Source organism: Aptenodytes forsteri, unplaced genomic scaffold (assembly GCF_000699145.1).
Source record: "Aptenodytes forsteri isolate BGI_AS27 unplaced genomic scaffold, ASM69914v1 Scaffold94, whole genome shotgun sequence".
Taxonomy (NCBI): domain Eukaryota; kingdom Metazoa; phylum Chordata; class Aves; order Sphenisciformes; family Spheniscidae; genus Aptenodytes; species Aptenodytes forsteri.
In genome coordinates, this window is record NW_008795017.1 from 3,235,732 (window position 1) to 3,255,400 (window position 19,669).

At 41.0% G+C, this 19,669-nt stretch overlaps 2 protein-coding genes across 2 annotated transcripts in view; both read right to left on the reverse strand.

Annotated features, from left to right (window-relative positions):
• The window catches only part of PQLC3 (PQ loop repeat containing 3), a 12,699-nt gene extending 9,139 nt beyond the window's left edge, over positions 1 to 3,560 (reverse strand). Inside the window, exons 1-2 of the mRNA XM_019471078.1 lie at positions 3,426 to 3,560; positions 32 to 175 (exon numbers count right to left, since the gene is read on the reverse strand). Coding sequence (XP_019326623.1) covers positions 32 to 175; positions 3,426 to 3,560 — 279 coding nt within the window. The remainder of the gene's footprint in view (positions 1 to 31; positions 176 to 3,425) is intronic.
• An 8,062-nt stretch (positions 3,561 to 11,622) lies between these two features.
• CUNH2orf50 (chromosome unknown C2orf50 homolog) overlaps positions 11,623 to 19,669 on the reverse strand; it is an 18,055-nt gene continuing 10,008 nt past the window's right edge. Inside the window, 3 exon segments of the mRNA XM_009275578.2 lie at positions 11,623 to 11,814; positions 12,437 to 12,476; positions 14,800 to 15,217. Coding sequence (XP_009273853.2) covers positions 11,623 to 11,814; positions 12,437 to 12,476; positions 14,800 to 15,217 — 650 coding nt within the window.

Consider the following 19,669-nt stretch of genomic DNA (forward strand, 5'->3'; position numbering starts at 1 on the left):
GCGGGGGAAGGGGCCGGTCACCCCCCCGTGCCAGTGCTGGCGTGTTGCGGAACGCCGCGGTGACCGGGGGAGCGGGGCGGGGGGCACCCGGGTCTCCCGGGTTGTCGCCGTGCAGCTGGTTTAGGCCTACCCACGGCTGACGCTCCTTGGTGTCAGGGCCGAGAAACGTTAAGCCCTAGGTTGAGAACGTTGGTCCTGAAATTGGTCTTTGTTACCTTAAACAAAATCCACAAACCAGTAATCATCAGATGCTGTGTTGGTGTAAAAGGTTAGCCATGGGTTGTGATCACTTAGCAGTAGTGTAGGTCAGCTCTTGCTGGATTTCAGTTTTCACCCCCAAAGTGGAGTTTCCGATGCTACAGCTGTGTTTTTTGGGACACGCTGTCTAGATTGCTACGGTGCTAATTCCTGCAGTAGGGATGGCATAGTTCTGACAGTGTCACTTTTGGTTGTGCAGTAAGAAAGTTCAACAAAATTAAAAGTTCCTGAATGCTGGACTTGTCAGATTATCGGAGATGGAGCAACTTCCCTGGAACATACACCTACCCACCATATACAGTTATACACAAAAATAGTAAAGCACAGTTTTTAAAGCTTTTCTACTTACCAGCTTGTCAGAACTAAGTAAGAGCAATTATCCAAGGAATATACATTTGTACTGATCACACACATACAGAATCTTGGCTCTTTCATGCCAGCATATGGCCGGGACTACTCAAGAGTGTCAAATCCATACTGTTAATTCAGATTTTCACCTACAGCATAATTGCTTTAACATGAGGGGTTATTCACAGGCATAAAATTTATTCTTTTTCATTTTAATGAAGGTTGTGTTTCTGTATGACTGATAGTTCTTAACGCAGTTTAGTTTCAGCTCTTTTGCATTTCTCACAAATTATTTTCCATTGTTTTGATAATATGATTTGACAGGTTTATTGCATTCATTCCACATACCTTTAGTGGTATTTTAAAACAATGTTACTAATGCTTAATTTGTAAATCATGTTGCCCTCTGTGTAATTCAGTCATTAAAAAAAAGAAGCAGGTACGTAGGAGTACATAAAATCTCAAAACTCTGATTGAAAATAAATGCTCCCCCAAATACAGAATTTTAATTTAAAAGCTGTGTTTCTGTTAATATAATTAAAATTAATCAAGCTTTTCAAAAACAATAAACTCTAAAAGAAGAAAATTTGAAGTTACCTTAAAATAATAACTGTTCCAAGATTTTCTTGATAAACTGAGTTCTCAGCCTTGTGGGAGTATTGTGTACTTGAAAAAGAGTTGAGCAGCCCATCACACAAGATGAAGTTACCTCATTTAAAATTAGATCTGAGGTGTAAATGTGTCTGAAATTTCAGATAATCTGAGAATAATAGAGAAATATTTAAGGTAGAAGTTGTGTGTCTGCATTACTGTGTGGATGCTGGTCCAACAAAATGCTGTAAAAATATCAATAATATGCACTGCCTTGTATCCTACTGGAGTAATCAAGAAGCTGAACTGACTTCAAACTATTAAGCAGGTCCATGAGCATATTTTATTCAACTATTTTTATATTTAAAAAAGACATGAAATGTTTACCTTTAGTCAGCATTTCAGCTTTTTAAAGAATACATCCTGCTTTACATTGCAAGCAATCAGTTAAGCAGAATGATTTATTGTCCTTCCCCTGTCCTGTCTATGTAATGATACTGCTCTGCGTCTGTTTACTGGCCACTTTTATGTAAGTAGCAGCTTAGGGAAAGAACAGACGTCACAGTGCTGGGCAGCCCTGTTCAAGGTTATGACAAAAAAAAATTATCTCTGAAGAGTATAAGAAATTACTGCTATTCTGTTTAAATTATTTAGTTTTATATCAAATTTCAGACTCTTTTACTTGGTAAGTTGCAGCAGAAAGCAGAACCACTTTAAATTACAGTTCAGTGAATAAATTCATTACATTCGAACCTACAGTGCAGATTGCCTGTTTCGCAGCAGATGGGCAGTGGTTTAACACTGCTGCACCTCGAATAGGAATGCAAATGTTGATTCCTATTAAAAAAAAAATAGAGAAGGAAAATAATCTTTCTGTAATAACCAAAGACAAAAAGCCAAACCAGGATTTTTTTTCCAATAATGATGTTGGCTTATCATAGCTGAGTTTTTAAGCAAAATAATGCCTTGAATTTTGTGGTTTTGCAAGGAACGCAGAGAGTGCTCTCTTGCTTGTTATTTCCACAGCCTAGCACGCTAGCAGGGAGTAGTTCATTTTATAGATAATTGGTGTTTTAAGCTCCAGGTTAAAATAAAGGAAGTTCCACAACTGGGGAACCTGTGGGGATGGAGATAACCCCCAAGAGACATGTGGAGGAAGGCTAGGGGTGGACAGAGATGACCAGGGACAGCAGGCTGCAGGAGGCTTGCTCGCTTGCCCTGAGAAGGGGGTGCGACACTGCATGAACACACACAGCCCAGGAGAGAAACCAGAGGAATTAGACATATCAGCACAGTTGCAGAGCTGTGACCTCTTTGGGATCACAGGGACAGGGTGGCATAGCTCATGATGAGTGCTGTGGTGGAAGGATACAAGGTCTTTTGGGAAAGCAGGCAGGGAAATGAGTGGAAGTTGTGTTCTACAGAAACAAGCGTCTCTTTGCCCGGAGCTTTCCTCTGCTTTGGAGTGAGCAATGAGCCAACTGAGATCTGAGGGGTCGGGATCGGTGGGGAGACCAGCACGAGGAACATTGTAGGGGCACCTGCTATAAACAGCCTGATCAGGAAGAGGAAACAGATGAAGCCTTAAGTAACTAGAAGAAAGCTCATGATTGTAGGACCTTAGAGATAAGATCCCAAGAGAAGTAAGGAAGGCAAATAGCAGAATAAAGATTATGGGCTTCAGGAGAACAGAATTGGGCTTGTTCAAGAAGCCTGCCTGTCAGTATCCCTCAGGAAATTACTATGGGGGGTGACGGAGCCTAGAAGAGTGAGCTGATATTCTAAGACACCATGCTCATAGCACAAAACCAGTCCCTCCAGTGAGCTGAAATGTGAGCAGGCACGGCAGAGGAACAGCATGGCAGAGGAACAGCTTGGCTGAATGGGCAACGCTTGGCTGAACTCAAACACCAAAACAGAGGGTTTGGAACATGGAAACAGGCATGAGCTACCCAGGCAATACAAAAAGATTGCCCAGGCATGTGGGGATGGAGTTCAGAGACCAGAGCTCAGTTGGAGTTGAAGTTGGCAAAGGATATGAACAACACCAAGGAAAGTGTCCATAGTTACTTTGGCAACAAAAGAAAGATGAAGGAAAATGTGGGCACACTCTTTGGCAAGGTAGGGGACGTCAAAAAGGAGACTTTTTTGTATCAGTTTTTACTAGCAAGGTCTGCTCACAGGCCTCTCAGGTTCCCTGTCACAGTCAGAGGGAGTAAAATACTAACCACAAAGGTGAAGACAGAGTTGGGGACTGCAGAAGCAAACTGGACAAAGACTGCTCCGTGGGACCAGATGGGATGCATCTGAGGGTGCTGAAGGAGCTCGTTGACATTATTGCAAGGCCACTGGCTGTTTTTCATCTTTGGCAGGTTGTGGTTATCAGAGGAGATTTCCAGATGACTGGAAAAAGGCAAATGTCCTATCTTCTTGCAGGAAGGAGGATCCAGAGCGTGACAGGCTGGTCAACCTAACCTCAGTTTCCAGGAAAATTATGGAGCAAATCCTCCATAATGGCCTCCTCTGGCTGTTTCCAGGTGTGTGAAAGAGAAGGCGGTGATCGGGAGCAGCCAGTTTGGATTTACCAAGGTCAAATTTTGTGCTTCGATCAGCCTGAATCCTTTGAGAGAGCTGGCTTGGTGGATGAGGGAAGAGCAGTGGATGTCATTTACCTTGAAGTTAGCAAGGCCATGTCAAACATGGTCTCGCTTAGCATCCCTGTAGTGAAAGTGGGGACATACAGGTTGGATGGAAAGACCACAAGGTTGGTGGAAAACTGAGCAGCTGGGCTCAGAGAATAGTGGTTAGCAGACTGACATCCAGTGAGTGGCCAAATTGAGGGTGGTATTTCTCAGGGGGTGATACTGGGGCCAATACTGTTTTAAGTTTTGCATTAACAACCTGGCCGAGGGGTGGAGTGCGTTCTCAGCAGGTCTGCGGACAATACCATGTTGCGCGCAGCCTTCGACACACTGGGCAGTTGAACTGCCACTCGGAGGGATCTTGGCAGGCTGAAAAGATGGACTGACAGAAAACTGATGAAGTTTAATAAAAATTAAAGCCTGCAGCCTGTGACAGAGTAACCCCATGCAGCAGTAAAGGCTGGGGGCCAACAGGGTCAAAAGCTGTTTTAAGGAAAAGGACATGGGGGTTAAAAAGGACAAGAAGTTGAGTGTGAGTCAGCGTTGTGTCTGCTGGCAAACATGGACAACATCCTGAGCTGTGTTAGCAAGAGCGTAGCCTGCAGGTTTATGGAAGTGACCCTTCCTCTCTATTTGGCACTTGTGAGACCACACTTGGAGTACTGCTGAACACTGGAACAGGGGCTCAGAGAGGCTCTGGAATCTCCCACCTTTGGAGATTTTCACAACTCAGCAGGACCAGGTCCTGAGCAAGCTGATGTAACATCAACATTGGCCTTGCTTTGAGCAGGGTATTGGCCTAGAGGCCTCCAGAGGTCCCTTCTGGCCAACATAACTGATTTAATGTACTTTATTCCTTACGCAAGCTGCATATTTGAGGCCCCATTCTGCCACTGGAGGCATCAAGGTAAAAACAAGCTAAAAATGATCAAGATTTAAAAAAAAAAAGTATGACTGTGATTCTAGCTACTCTTCCTATTTGGTTGTATTTGCTGAACACTTTTGTAGTGCCCGAGGGCTGGGGTTTTACTATTGACTTGAGTAGTAAGACTGATGCAGAGTTGTCACAAAAGCTCGCCATGAGGAAGGAGGTTATCTCTGGGCTGAGAGACTCCTCGGTGGCAGAATGACAGTGTTTCAACTCTGATTTGAAGAACCTTCTCTTACTAAAGAACTACAGTGGATCCTTGTGTATTTCACGTTTGAGGTTATGTTGTACAAGTGTGCGTGATAGGAGTATAAAAGAAACATTGGACGTTGCATGTAGTTAATTGGTTTTGGGTGCAGTATGTTATATATATTTGTGGCAAACTGAAAACATGGCTGTATTTATATAAGGTTTACTTGAGGTTAGGCTGGATAGAAGCATCACAAATTGAGTGAAAGTTCTGTAAGCAAAAAAACCCCAAACCCTGTTGACTCAGTGTTTGCTCTGTGAAATGGGTTGTTCAGTTAACTGAAGGCCTGAAGGCCATCCTGGGTGATGGCATGTTATCTCAAATAATACAGTTAGCTTAAAAATAGTACTGAAAGAGCCTAGAATACCAAAACTGCCCCCTCCGCATACACACTTAAAAACCTAACCTAAAACCTAAGAAAGCCAAAGAACTGGGAGGAAGAGAGGGAAAATCTATTAACTAGTTTGTGCTGGGACTCCTTAAATTGATTTCCATATTAAATTTGGAATTGTCTCCATTACATAGAAAATCTACATTGAGCTTGTAGCCCAGAGAGGGGGTTGAGCTGTAGCATTTGGATCTGGAACTGGCATTGTTCTAGATCCATGCTTGCATCTGAATTACTCAAATAAGGGGCTCCAGTAAGAGTTGAGAGTGTGAGTACGTTATGGCAGCCCTTACTAGGGCCCTGGTATGTGATGCCTCTTGTATTCTTGCTAGAAGTCTTGTGATTCTCCCAGAGTGTGCAAATGGATCTGCCAGCACTGAGGAGCAGCTACAGTATAATCATGCTTGTTCCAGCAAAGAACATGGTTGGCTCACCAGATCTGAAACACTGCTCTGCGCTGGTTTTGCCCCGTGGCTTTTATGTTTTTCAGTGAAAAAGCAATTGAGTAGCCCTATGGTAATACGGTACTAGCAATGTGTCAGCATTTTGATAAGCTTTACTATAGAAGAGTTTATATAAACGTTGTGTTTTCAGTCCATTTAGCTTTTAAGAGAGATAATAATTTAACTGCTAATAAGCATTGTGATAGTTGCAGACGGTTCTACGCTACATGGTTGGTTTGGTTGCTCTTTCGCAGCAATACCTGTAGTTGAAGTAAGAGTTACTACTTGAATACATTTGTTAATTCACAGGTTATATAAAATATATCCAGTGATGATAATTGGTCATTAATAAATGGGGAAAATAGACACAGAGTTTGAAGTGATCAGGTCAAAGTCATAGAGTGAAACCAAATCTCATCATTTTTATAGCTATTGTGCCTGTATATTTGCAGATTACTTCTTAATGCAATTTATCGATCAGTATATACCAACTGAGAGTTTCCTCTTGGCATTCCCTGGGATAAGAGACAGTTAAGAGACATTTGCAGCAGTTTTGCTCTGTCAACCTGGCATAGAGGTGTTGTGCTGAGGTGAGGCTGTAACCCCAGATACTTGGAAATTCCATTTCTAAGTACTGGTGGTTTTCTGGATACATACAGCTTCTGAGAGAGGTTTTGGGAAGGTTACAAGCTGAAGTCAGTCTATGGCATCTGTACCCTCTGACAGAAGAGGGCTGTGGGCAGGGCTGTGATTGATGGAACTGTGCAAGCGCCTCTTCAGCCTTTGGCAGAACTTCTGAGTTTCTTGGAGAAGCATCTGTGTTTCAAGGAATTCATCCAAGCAAACATGAAGTTTTCTGAAGAGGGAAAACCGTACCTGAATGGATTCAGAGTAGCAAGTAGAGTTTTTAAGAGAGGCATCCTACTGTAGGAAAGGTTTACTGGCTTCTGTCTGGGCCGGATTTAGGAAAAGCAGCTTGAGGCCCTAACAAATTATTGTTGATTTCTAAAACCAACAAACCAAAAAATACCCCACTTCAGAAGACTTATTGTCTGCTTTAAGACGAACTTCAATTCAGAAACTTTATTCTGTAGAGTGTTCTTTATAGAAAGCAAACAATGTGAATGTGTATGTACATAATACATACAAACATATGATGCCTGGACTGGCAGTATTGTCCATCTAATGTTCATACATAATTATCCTCTCCCTTTCCTTTTCTAGGAGTCTTACTGTTTATGCAGTAATTTTCACAGCGTGATGAAACCTTTTTGTAGGAAAACCCATTTAGTTATTTTGTTTACTTTAGAGTAATTTAAAGGTCAAGAAACAGTTTTAAATACAGTTTCTAAGAAACACAATTGGATTTACAGCTGTCACTGATCTTATAAAACCTTCATATTTAAGATGCCAGCTGGGAACTATGTACAAAGACTATTCTAAAAGTATGAGAAATACAGATTTATATGAACTTACATACATTATGTTTTGTTAAAAAATATATTTCACACTTTTCTATTATAAGCGGAACTCAAAATGAGAACACACAAAATTTGGAGGCACTGGAAACATCTATGCACCAAGTTACAATTAATATTAACAATCCTCAAAAACCTACCAGAGAAAGCAGTGTATCTAACTGAAGAATTAAATTAATATAGCTACCCACTTGTGCTGTTTAACTGAGAGAAATATAGAAAATGAATTGTCTGAACATGTATAATCTCTTGTTTGAGATCGGGCAGCAAAAGGGAAAAAAGCTTATAAAACTGAAGCACAAGTGATACATCGTAAGAACTCTTTACAAGAAGCTTACAACACCGTTTAATATCTACATAATCTCTAATAAATGGAATTTCCACTGATTATATACAGATTTCAATGCTGTTATCATCTCATCCAGTCTTTCTAAGAGACTCTGCTTATAAGGATTAGTGGCAAAGTTAATTATGGTAAAAGAAAAATGATTGTTAAACTTGGGATGAAAATGGTGTCTAGAGAATATCTGTTTGCTGCCTTCTACTCGCAGATGCTAAGGCAGTTTTAATTAGGACCTTGGATATTCCCAAAAGGTCTTTTCTGGAGGTTGCTGTACGTGATAGATCCAAGCTAACTTCAGAAACGTAACGCTGGGTACCAGAGGAGGGCTAACTGCAGCAGCATAAAATAATTTGCATTTCCAAGGAGAGTGTAATAATTGAACAAAATAAGGTGTCCAGTTCAACACAATGTTCCCATATCACATGGATTATCAGATCTAGTCCACATGGGAAACTTTTTTCTCTAAACAGTCACTTTCCCCTTAGAGATAGTCATTAAGATGTCAAGTGCTTAAGAGTTGCTATTGATTTCAACAGGAAATAGGAATGAACTGGAGTTTTGGGGGTGAACAGAGCTACTCCCACCAGTACTTTAGAGTCATTTCAATTAGCTTAATCAGAAAGTCAAGGTGTTAACTTAATTCCACATCAAAAGAGGCAGTACAGTTGTGGGTTGCTGTGATCTTGCAACAAGGCACAGAGCTACATTTTCCAAGGTTGCACACTTTGATGAATAAACCAGAAATCCTTGCATATTTTGGCTCCACTTGGGTATACCTGCAGTCTTTCCTGTTGTGATCTATTGGACTGAAGTGACCTGTGCATAGCACAGCTGAGAACGAGTGCAGGGTTGTATAAGGGTCTTACTGTGCTGTATGCATGTAATCACTGCAAGGACCCACTGCAGGAACCGCCTGGCATCTCAACGGGTGCTTTATCTGATTAAGGACACAATCAGGACTACATTTCATTAGTAAAGGCTTGCAATTGTTGAAAGAAAACTAGTTATCGCCATTCATACATGTGACATAATGACATGAATGTGCTCTTTGAGATGTGTTCTTACGTGGCTGTCAGGAGGGCACTAGTCAAGCCTCTCAGATGCGTGTGATGAAAAGAGGCACATCTAGACTTTGTGAAAAGCATTTTGTATATGAGTAGTTACAAGAATTAGAAATACATTTTTTATCAAAAAAATTAGGTGATTAATCTCTATTTTAGAGGTGCAATCTATTTAAACCTGGTGTAATTGAAATAGGATTTTTTTTTTATTCTTTTTGAATGTGTTTGAAAAATCATGTTTGCAAAGTATGTTCTCATCCCAACAACTCTGGTATAGATCAGAGAATTGGTGAAAAGCTCTTCAGATGGTCATTCAATTTATACACTAAAAGACAAACCCTACTAAATACATCATTCTTGATGGATGTGTGTGTTTAACCTTCAAAGGTGGAGATTCCTCGGGGAATCTATTCCAGTGCTGTATTAGCCTTACCACTAGCTTCCCAAAAAGTTAGCATGATTCTTCCTTGCTATAATTTAAGCCTATTATTTTTACTATTGTCTGCCACTCACGTGAAGTACAAATGATTCCTTTTCTCATTCCAGAGCTATACATGTATCTAAAGACTGCTATCCTCTTCCCAGACTGCTTTTTCTTCTCCAGCTTAAACTTTAACAGTCTTTTTAATCTTTCGGCATAAGCCGTATCTTCCAGTACTTCAGTTACCATCATTGCTTCTCTAGACTCTGCTTAGTGGCCCACATCTTCAGGGTAAGACATGGAAGGTCTTGTCCAAAACTGGGAGAAGAGCTTCAGCTGAAACAGCGCCAGTGCTAAGTGAAGTGGAAGGATTAAATCATGTACTGCTTAGACCATCAGGTTCCTGTACCCTTCAGTTTGCAGGAACTCTCTGGGAGAGGGATTCTCTGGATTCACACAGAGCAAACTGAGTCAAGAATCTGGAATTATTTAATGTCCTTTGAAATCTAAAAGGAATTTTCTAACACTGCCTTGCTATAACTTAGTGTCCTTTTCAGTGGATTACTTAGTTTGGAGTGACTGCCATCTGGAGGTTGGGAAACATGGAGCTCTGTATGCCTTCATGCTGAAAAACAAAATCCCCATGCTTTATAAATGAAATGTTCTTACATGAATAGGAGCTTGAGCCTGACAGATACTGGACACCTGCCACTCGGTATAGAGTTTGTGACCCATAGCAAGAGTTGAGGCTGCTCAGTATGTCTCAGAGTAAGGCACGCAAGTGTAATGACTTTTCAGTATTATGCAATCACCAATAAATATGTAGCCTCTGAGTGGTCTGTGTGGTTTTTGGAAGAAGCTCTGGACAACACGGGGACAAGGAAAGGCTTGATCTGCTCTCTCCTTTCCCTCTTTCAGATGTTTGAAAGTAAACCGGTTCCTGGTGCAGTTTTCTGCTCACAGGAGAGAGCAGAAAGCATTTTAGCTGAACAAGAAGATGTCTTTTTTAAAGAGTAGGTTCCCATTTGGTGTGTCTGAACACAGTTGTCCACCACAATTCATGTCTGCACAGAGTGGAATCAGTCTTCCTCACCTGGGCTGGTTGCATGATGTGGTCTTCCTTCTTCCCTAGGTAGCTTAGCTGTCATCTTGAAAGCCTTAATCCTCCAGTTCTTGCTGCATCAAGGAAGCCAGGAGGAGAACTGCTTGGTGCCGTGACTTCAGCAAGTGGGATTTGGCCCTTCTTTCTACAGTGTCTTTTGGGTTTTTTTCCGGAGACCACTTGGAAATTGACAGTGATCACACTGTTCCATACCACCTCTTGTGCTTTTGAACTGCCTTCTGCTGCTGAAGTCTAATCATAAAAACAACTAGCCTTAGTTGCAAAGCATAAGTATACACATCTCCACCTCAGTCTGGTGAGAGATTGCAGCCTTTTGTATCAAGGCAATGCTAATGGCTTCTATGTTGATCCCCACCTAGGACTGAGCATGGTCCTACAGAAGCTACATACAGTTCAAAAGGCAGATACTGTGTATATACTCTCCACGCTCTGCTGATTACTGCTTTTTCCCTACAGAACAACAGCTCATAAACAAAGTTTGCATCTATGTAATGAAGATGCACTACTGAACAGGCTTTAGGTATTGTGTCAGTTTAGCTTGATGATAGTTTTCCTGGGCAACCACAGATTTTAGGAACTATGAACCTGTTAAATTCAAGGTTGATGATCCTAAGAGTGTAAGACAGGTTGCTGAGCCAACACACCTTCAGAGCAAAATGTGAAAGCCTGCTTCCTTGTCAATGAGTTTCCATCAGCTAAACCAGAAAAAAAGAATAAGAGAAGGGAATTTGAGAGCAGCAAATCTAAAGAAAGAAAAATGAAAACTAGTGTGAAAAACATTTGGTCTCCTTCCCTTAGCAGGGAGGGGTGAAAAAGCACAGAACATGTCTCACGTGCCTTAAATTTTATTCTTCAGAGCAAGCTTAAACATGCAGATGACAGAGGCTGATGAATCCTTGGCTAACTACATGAAATGCAACAAGCTGCTGTGTTTTATTGCTCTGACTTTCCGAACTGAAAGTATGTTGTTTATGTTGGGGCTTATCTGAGCAGATCTCCATTAATTGTTTATTTTCAGGAGATAAAAATTCAGGAAGAAATTGCCTTTTGGCTGTAATCTTGTTCTTTCTGATGTTAGTGGCAACCTTACTGTAGACTTGCATGCGAAGATGGATGAGATCTGTAGTGCTAACTCTCTGTATATGGCCAAGTCACCCCAAATACAAAGAGGATTGTCTCCTATGACATTGTTGGACAGCATCCATCTTTGCTCTTGGAAGAAAAATCCATGCTAGACAGCAGTATTGGTCTCTCTGAGAAAAAGATTGAGGAATTTCTTACATGCTGTGGAGTCTGTTGGCTAGAACCATTCAACTTGCTTTGTTACCATTATATTTTTACTGAAGCACTAGGAAAGCTGGAGCTCACCCTCAAGTTTCCTTTTTCGTGCTCCACTGCTGAAGAAGTAATCTGTGTTTACCAGAACCCTGCCAAGTTCAGTATTCATTCGACTGCCAATAGTCTGGTTGGTCGAGTTGGGAACTTTGTTTGAGAACACAGGCATATAGTTTGGCAGTGGCTTCTGCTCCTTTTTCTTACCCTGGATAAAACAAAGACCATTAATAAGTTTTCAGAATTATGTCCGTTGCTTGTTACAAAAATACAAGTTACTGAGATTATTTATAATATCAGCATTTTTGCTTTTGAAATTAGACTTTGAATGTACTTTAAAATGTCATACTGAATGTACATGAAAGTGTTGAAGGAATAAAACAATTTTTTTTTCCTGTCATCTTACATGGGAATAGGATAACACAGGAAAATGAATAATTTTCAAATGTGTTGCATAAAATGTCAGCTAGGACAGAAGTTAGCCTGCTCTAGAATGGTCGTGATGTAGGAGGTTTTTTGTTTCGTTTTTAGTAAGTGGCTTGGGTTTCAGCATGATGACATTATCTTACAAATTTTCTCCTAGGAAGTTGGTTCTTCTAGCACTTGTCTTTCTATGGAGTTGTTAATATTGAAAGAGGTCGAACACACACATGTACAGTATTTCTTTGTGGCGTAGGTAGCAGTTCTCTTTTATTTTTCCTAAAGATTTTGGTCTTGAAGCATTTGCCGATTATGCCTAAGTATGCTTCAATTTGAAATATTAGCTTAGCTCAAATTGATGAAAACTAAAAAGAGCCTGGATTACAGCTGAAAGTCTGTTCGAAACTTACCATTTGGTCATAGTCCTTTAGGAAACTCCAGTTCTGGTACCTTGGAATAGAAGTAAAAAATGCAGCGTCAAATTTTCTGTCTTTAAATAAAATAATGTTGGTCATATTTAAATGCCTGTTTAACTGCTCAATTTGATACTTACAGCCCAGCTCTTACACCTGCAAACTCTTCATACTGAAACCTGTCTTTTCTGTGGTGAAGCCCAGGGTTTTCTTTATTCTGATATAAAGCCCATACTACATGAGGATTAGAGTTTTTTTGCTAAAGGAAGATGAGGATGAGGATGGCATGTCCACAGTGTATTCTTTGTGCAAATGCAGATAAATTAGCAAAGTCCTGAGTCACTCTAGCAAACTTTTGTCCCGTGCCTTGAGCAAGACACAGCTTCTTATTTTTTAAATGACCGATATTCTGCTGGCAGAAGTCCCTGGTAGGAATTCCCAGAGCCATATTTGCTGCAGGTGAACACCCATGGGAGTATTTTGTGCAGATAGACAGCTGTGCTGAGTCAGAAGACCTGAGTTTTGCTCTTCAGCCCTGTTCTATACCTGGTGTGGGACTACAAGGCAAGTCCTTTGATTTTCTGTCCTTTGCTTTCCCTGGCCTGAAATGGAGAAAACGAAAGTTCACCTGCTATTGTAAAAGTACTGTGAGGTCAATAGAGGAAACAGTTACCTACAGCTGTATTTGCAGCAGGGCTCAAGGGACGCCTGGGTTGACTCTCTGAGCTGTGTCTATGCAGTGCTGCATCTAGGCTTATTGATGTAGTGCTGAAGTTGTACATCCTTCCGAGTTGAGCTCGTCTGTACAGCACAGCCATGTACCATGTGGAGCTAGGAGCATTGGATTTCTGTGCTGCACTCCCCCGTCCAGTGCATATGTACCCTAGGTGCAAGTAAAAGCTAATTTATGATTGTGTTTATCACTATGTGTCTTGGTATACCAGCACAGCACAGAGGTCCTAAAATTTTTTATCTTGCTATGCCAGCCACTATTTGAACATACCAGATTTGGGTGTTACTGGACGGTGCTAATTACTGAGAAATGCTTGGGTCTCAGACATTTACCTGTATCCACTTCAAGTCAGACCACCAACATGTAGCAGCCTTTCCCCATCATTGTTTTTGGGATGGGGATGTGGAGCTCAAGGACAGTTCTCTGCAGGCTGTAACATATGTAGTCTGATGAACCCAGCTTTAGGCATCTGTCCTTCACATGTCTGTCCTACCCTTTTGCAAGAGTTTCTGTCTTCGTAGCTAAGACTAGAGAGCAGGACAAGCATCAGCTGTATGATGTGTTACTTTACTTACCCATGTAAGTTTGCACCAATATCCACGACTGTGAACCCCAGGGGGCCTGCACAGACAGAGAGTCCCTCCTGCTGCCTTAGCTAGGGAATGGGCATGGAACATGCTGGGCCCGTTTGGGAAGAGTCTGAGTGCACAACTGGGACAGAGTAACATTGCCACCACAGCCTTGGCTTTGCATGAGTCAGAGTCCTGGTGTCAGCCTTTCTCTCAGGTAAAATGAGCCAGACGAGTGCAAATGCGCCTCTGGGGAAATCAGAGCTGTGATTGTATCTCCTCCAGAAGGCTGAGGAGGACAGGGGTTTTCAGTTGATTTCTTTTCCCATTCTAAAAAATCCTGAGAGTGATGTTCTTTTTCCTCTCTTTCCTTTAGCTTGGATAGTGCACAGTCGAAACTGGATCTGATTTTACTTCTACCAAGGATATTCTTCTAATAGGCATGCTCATGCTGTGTACTGAAGTATGAACGTAAGCACTTACTCAAGATATGTGGCAGAGACAGAGAGGATCTTAATTTTGGGTTCCTTCAGGTCTGTGGTGTATACACAGTCAAAGCTTAGGTTGTATGTGTGCAGTTCAGTCTGCTGAAACACTGTAACAATGGGGCATGTTCAGCGGATTTGCAGATTGGGAATACAAAATCATATTTTGGCAGAACACTCTGTTCAGCTTCCATTTCAGCCATTTCCAAGAATATGAGAAGAGGTGATAATATCAGTGTGTCCGCAATAAATTATAAAGGTTGGCACATTTATATCTTCATTGTGGAAATCTCTATAAAGCTAAGAGATACTTAGCATGCAATTCTTTGCATCTCTTTTGTTAAAGCTTAAGCCCAGCATGCCAGGAGATATTAGCATAGATTTTGTCCAGTGAAAGAAAACAGAGATAATACAATCTTAGAAAGAAAGGTGTTAGGGTCTGATCCAAAGTCCCTGCAGAAGAAAATTTCCTTTGATAGTGTAGGCTTTGGATCAAGCCCTAAGACTGTCAGGGAGCATCAGTACCATTGTCAAGATGAGTAGAAGAGGCACAAACTGGAACAAGTGACTTACCAGATTTTTCTTCCTCTCTGTTCAGCCTCTACAGACTCTCTCCAGATCTTATCCTGTTGAACCTGGTCCTGCTGCAGTGCTGCCTGCTCATCTGCCCAGGCCCGAGTAGCCGGCTGTGCAGCAACAGGTCTTCTGGGTTGGCTGCTGCCAAGAGACGCAGATGGAGCTGAGGCTGGTTGTCCCAGAGGTGTGGTTGCTGGTTGCCAAGACCTAACCAAGTTATTTCTCCTGAATCCAGAACCCTTTCCCAACTTGTCCATTTTGAGACTCACTGTATCCCCAGTATTGTTAGGTATATTGTGACAGTTAGGAAAGTTAAACCGGCTATTGTTTGCACTTTCAAAGCTCCTTCTCTCCTAACGTTTTCTTTTAGCTGCTGATTTGGAGAGCTTTCAGAAAATGAACGTACGTGGCAGCACTGACAGGCAGTGCTCGGCAGTGTTTTACTTGCCTCTTATTTAATGCTCATTTCTTACTGCTTTATGTTGCTTCATTGCTTGAATGCTGAAGGAGTTTTCATGGTAACAGCAATTTTGTACGAAATGACTGTTACTGAAAGCCATCAGTTCTCCAGCTGTAACCAGCAAACTCAGCTTATGAGGTGATTACTGCTGCTTGCAGCTGAGACCACCCTCTATTAAAAATCCTCAGAACAATAAAGTCTGGTTTAGCAGCAAAGGGTGCTGTGGAGATTGCTGCTGAGTACGTCAGGAGGACTTTTGTTGTGGTTATGTAGCAGAAGCAAAATCTCCTGAAAGCTGCTGGTTTCCCTGGTGTGTTTACTGTATCTATTGGAAACAAGTCTGACTTGTGAATATGCACCAGAAAGGGAGCAGAGACCCAGTGGGACAGCTGCTGGGGCCTTGAACTCTATTTGGGGCAGAGCTTGTTTGTTTAAAATAAGGTATTTCAATGAATCTGTGCTTTGAAAGCTCCTTACTTTCATATTTTAAAAAAAAGAGCAGCCAGAGATCATCAAAAGTCCTTTTTAAGTACTTAGAGATTTCTGCAGAAGGTATTAAGCAACTATGAGAAGTAGTTTTTAAGTAATTTTAAAGGGTTATTAGTATACAGAGTGAGAATTTTCCAAACAGTGTCCAAAATGTCAGTGTTTGTCTTTACAGTCAGCCTGTTGGGCTTTTGTGGTATGAAGTCACTTCCTCAAGTATTTGTGAACTTGCAGGAAAATGGACTATTTTAAATATAAATTTCCTCTGAAATTCTTGACTGACTTGTTTTTGAGTAGTGTGGATTAGCTCCAGATGAATTCTAGCCTCTTGCTTCATCTTCCTGGTAAATGCTAATGAACTTTGAATCTACTTTTTTAGGGGTTTTTTGGCAAACTGATTTGCTTGCAGTATCGGGAAATACATGCTGAATTTAGCAAATAATTTCTTTTAAAATAGTTACAACTATACAACAATCCAAACACTTCACGTAGATGCATTTGAGCAAGAAATTCTTCTGTATTTGGAAAAATTATTCTGACTTTGAAGATTATTAATAACATAACTTAAGAAGAGGTAAACTCCACCTCAAACCACAATGTTTGCTTTGGGTTTGAATGAAATTTTAGTAGGCTTTTTGTTTGTTTACTTATTTTTCTGAGATAGTTGAAACCTAAACAGTGTTTTTCATCTCTTTCAGCCAAAAAGCAAAAAAAGTCATGTATCCACACAGCATCACCATGAACTGAAGAAATGAACTGTTTGCCAACCTGGCCTGATAGTTGTCTCTGTTCCTCTTGTGGAATCTGCTTATCCTGCTGCATTTGTTCCAGGGTCCTCTCCAAGTTGGAGTGTGTGCAGCTGGTTGGAGAATGGGGTTTTAGCAGCATCTAACTGCTCTAAAAGGAGGCTGAGGCATGTTTGGAAGACCCAATGCATTAATCAGTGTGCATGGGATTTTAGCTCCTGATCAGGTCAGGAAAGGATCCTGATTGGGAAGTCTGTTCCTGTGCATGGAATGCTTTTTAATTCTCGTTTACAAAGTTCTTGTGTTATTTTAATTCTAATCCTTCCTTCAAGTCAGTTTCTGCAAATTAAACATAATAATAAACTAAAAATGGCTATTGAGCTGAGTACATAGCTTCCAAATGACTACTTGTAGCCACTGAATAAACTGGATGGAAAGATTACAAGCAGGTTTTTAAAGTCTATGCCATTGAGTGGTGTCTGCAAAGATGCAGGAGTTGTAACTACCCTGGTTTTTAATGCAGGTGTAGGGCTACAAAGTGCCTCTCAGAATAACTTACTGAAAGTGAACTCATAGGTTAAAGCCAGATCTGTTGGTCTGAGACCCCACAACCTTAGGAAAAAAGGAAGTCTTAACTGTTTAGGACTTCTTTAGGCTTTAAACAAAAGTAAGCTATGAGTCTACATGCAGGTATTGGACACTACATAATGTTCAAGCCATTTCTCTGGAAATAATAGATGGGAATGGGATCATGGCTGTTTAAATAAGTTGGGTTTTTAAAAATATTGTAATAACATGACTTCAAAATGTAGCTGCTGTTCCAAAACCAGATCAGTAAGAGCTGATATTTTGAAAATTATTCCATTTTCTGTTGGGACCAGAAGTCATTAAGGGGGTGGTTATACACCATTGAAGTACATCAGGGTGAGTGCAAGGATGACATTTCTGGGTGTTACTCTAGATTCCTTGCTGGATATACTAGTAGCCCATTTAGGCCTTTTACTAGATTAACAGCTCAGCAGAACTGCTGCAGATACTGAACTGTTTCCCCTCATATTACCATCTGCCAGTTTAGCATTTTATTTGTTCATTATAACAACTCGGGGCATTTAAGCAGGGAGCTCATTTGAATTGGTATGACTGATTTACTGTGTACTTCTTTTCATCCTGTAGTAGAATAGGTTGATGTTTATTGTGGCTTCATGCCATATGTATCTATGTAAATTGATTATAGCATCTTTATTTTTTCTGGTTGGGGACGCAAAACTTGAAAAAAGTTACGAGTGTCACTGTAGGAGACGGTACCTTTGCTTAGGAGTTCGTTTTGGGATTAGTTTATCTGACAAGCAGTGTTGGTGCCCATCATTCTGAGGAAGAACTTGTCTGAGGTTAGTCTTTTGTTGTTGCCAGACAACTGATGATATGCACTACAAATTTGTCTGTGAAAAATATGTGAGTTATTTCCCCCGTCAAAGGAAAAGATGTCTAGAGAGGCTTTTTATGGAGGAAAAAGTTCAGGTGTTTAGACAAAACATTTTTATTTGACCACAAGAGGGTATTGCAGTATCACTTATGCAAGACTTGAGCTAATGTTTGCCTTTATATGCACTGCCTTATTTTTAAAATACACATTTCTCGAAATTGATCATTTACATTAGGCTGTAGTTAAGAAAATTAGGTTTTGTATGCCAGTATTTGATGTCCTTGTCCAGAGGCAATTTCTGAGCTGTTTTTTCTAAAATTTGTTTTGTTTTTTATAGTAACAAGTTTCTTGAAGCTCAAGAAGTTCTCATAGATTTCACTGGAAGACAGGGACTTCAGAGGCTTATTCCAAAACACTGAAAAACTTAATGGAAATTGCTTGGTTAAATGCAAGAATACTTCAGTTACAGAAGGGAAATAATAACAGCAGATGAATGTGTTGCCGCTTTGGTTGGAAGTGCATGTTGGTCCAGGATGGGTGCTGTCAAAGTCAGTGAGACTCTGATCTGATTTTCCCATGTCATCCTACTTGCAGGAATAACGTCTGAAATCTTTTTTAGCTCATTCGTGTTTCCCAGATTTCTCCTTTACATCCAAGTCTTCTACAGTATACATCCAATGTTGGTTTACACTTTTTTCCTAAGTCAGTACTGTGTTGGGATACTTTCCTACAAAAGTTACGTCTTCTAAACTTTAAGGACAGTGTTGCCAAAGTGTTCATGCCATGTTTTGTACAGTTCAGACTATGGAAGAGGGAGCTAGAAGGATTTCTGGATTCTCCCACTCTAGATCTGCTGCTGAATTTAGGAGAAGATACATGGTATGCCTGCCTGCCTCTCAACAAGCCCGCCTGTAAAAGAAGAAAGATCACAGCCATATCACATTATCTGTGAAGAACAAATTTCTGAGGGGTGTGATAGTGATTTGATGGACAGCAAAGCGATCTTCATATAAGAAAGTTTGTGAGATATTGCAGCGATTTAAGAAACACACACGTTTAAAAACACACATGCAGTGTATATGTCACTTGTGAGTAAGAGGCAGGAGCAAGATCGTCAGCTGGAGGAGAGGGCAGGTCTCCGGAGACCAGCTTTTCAGAGCAGATCACCATTCGGAAGATCTCTGCCTTTTCACAGATGGGATGGAGACCCCCATGTAAATCTTTCGATACGAGCAGTGTTGCCTGCCTCGAATAGTGACATTTGCATTGTCATCATCATCTTCCTCAAATGAATAAAGATCAGTCAAGTCAGTCAAGATTGCAGGCTGGAAGATAGGTCATGGCGATGGTTAGTAGAGTGGGGTGTTAGATGATTGGTCAGAGGACGCTGAGCACTCAGCAGAGAAGTGATGGATGGCAGAGCATTACTGTGGTGCTTTCTCACCGGCCCTGGGCGTTAACCAGCCAGGGCCCTAGAAAGCCTGGAGGTGACAGATCCTGCTGACAAGCTGTGTCTGGCAGGAGGAGAATGCCTTGGGTCGCTGTATGCAGCCAAAATGAAAACAAATCCTGCAAACTGCCATTTTGGAGTACAACTCCGTTTAAACGATTACGTAGCTGCTTGATTAAAGGCCTCGTGTTAAGTTTTGCTGTAGCTTTCATAAAAAAATATAAACTTCTTTCTTGTCTTAATGGAGTTCTGCTGAAAGAGCCTGGCAAGTTGAACGTCTGTTGCGTCGGCAGCGTAGAGAT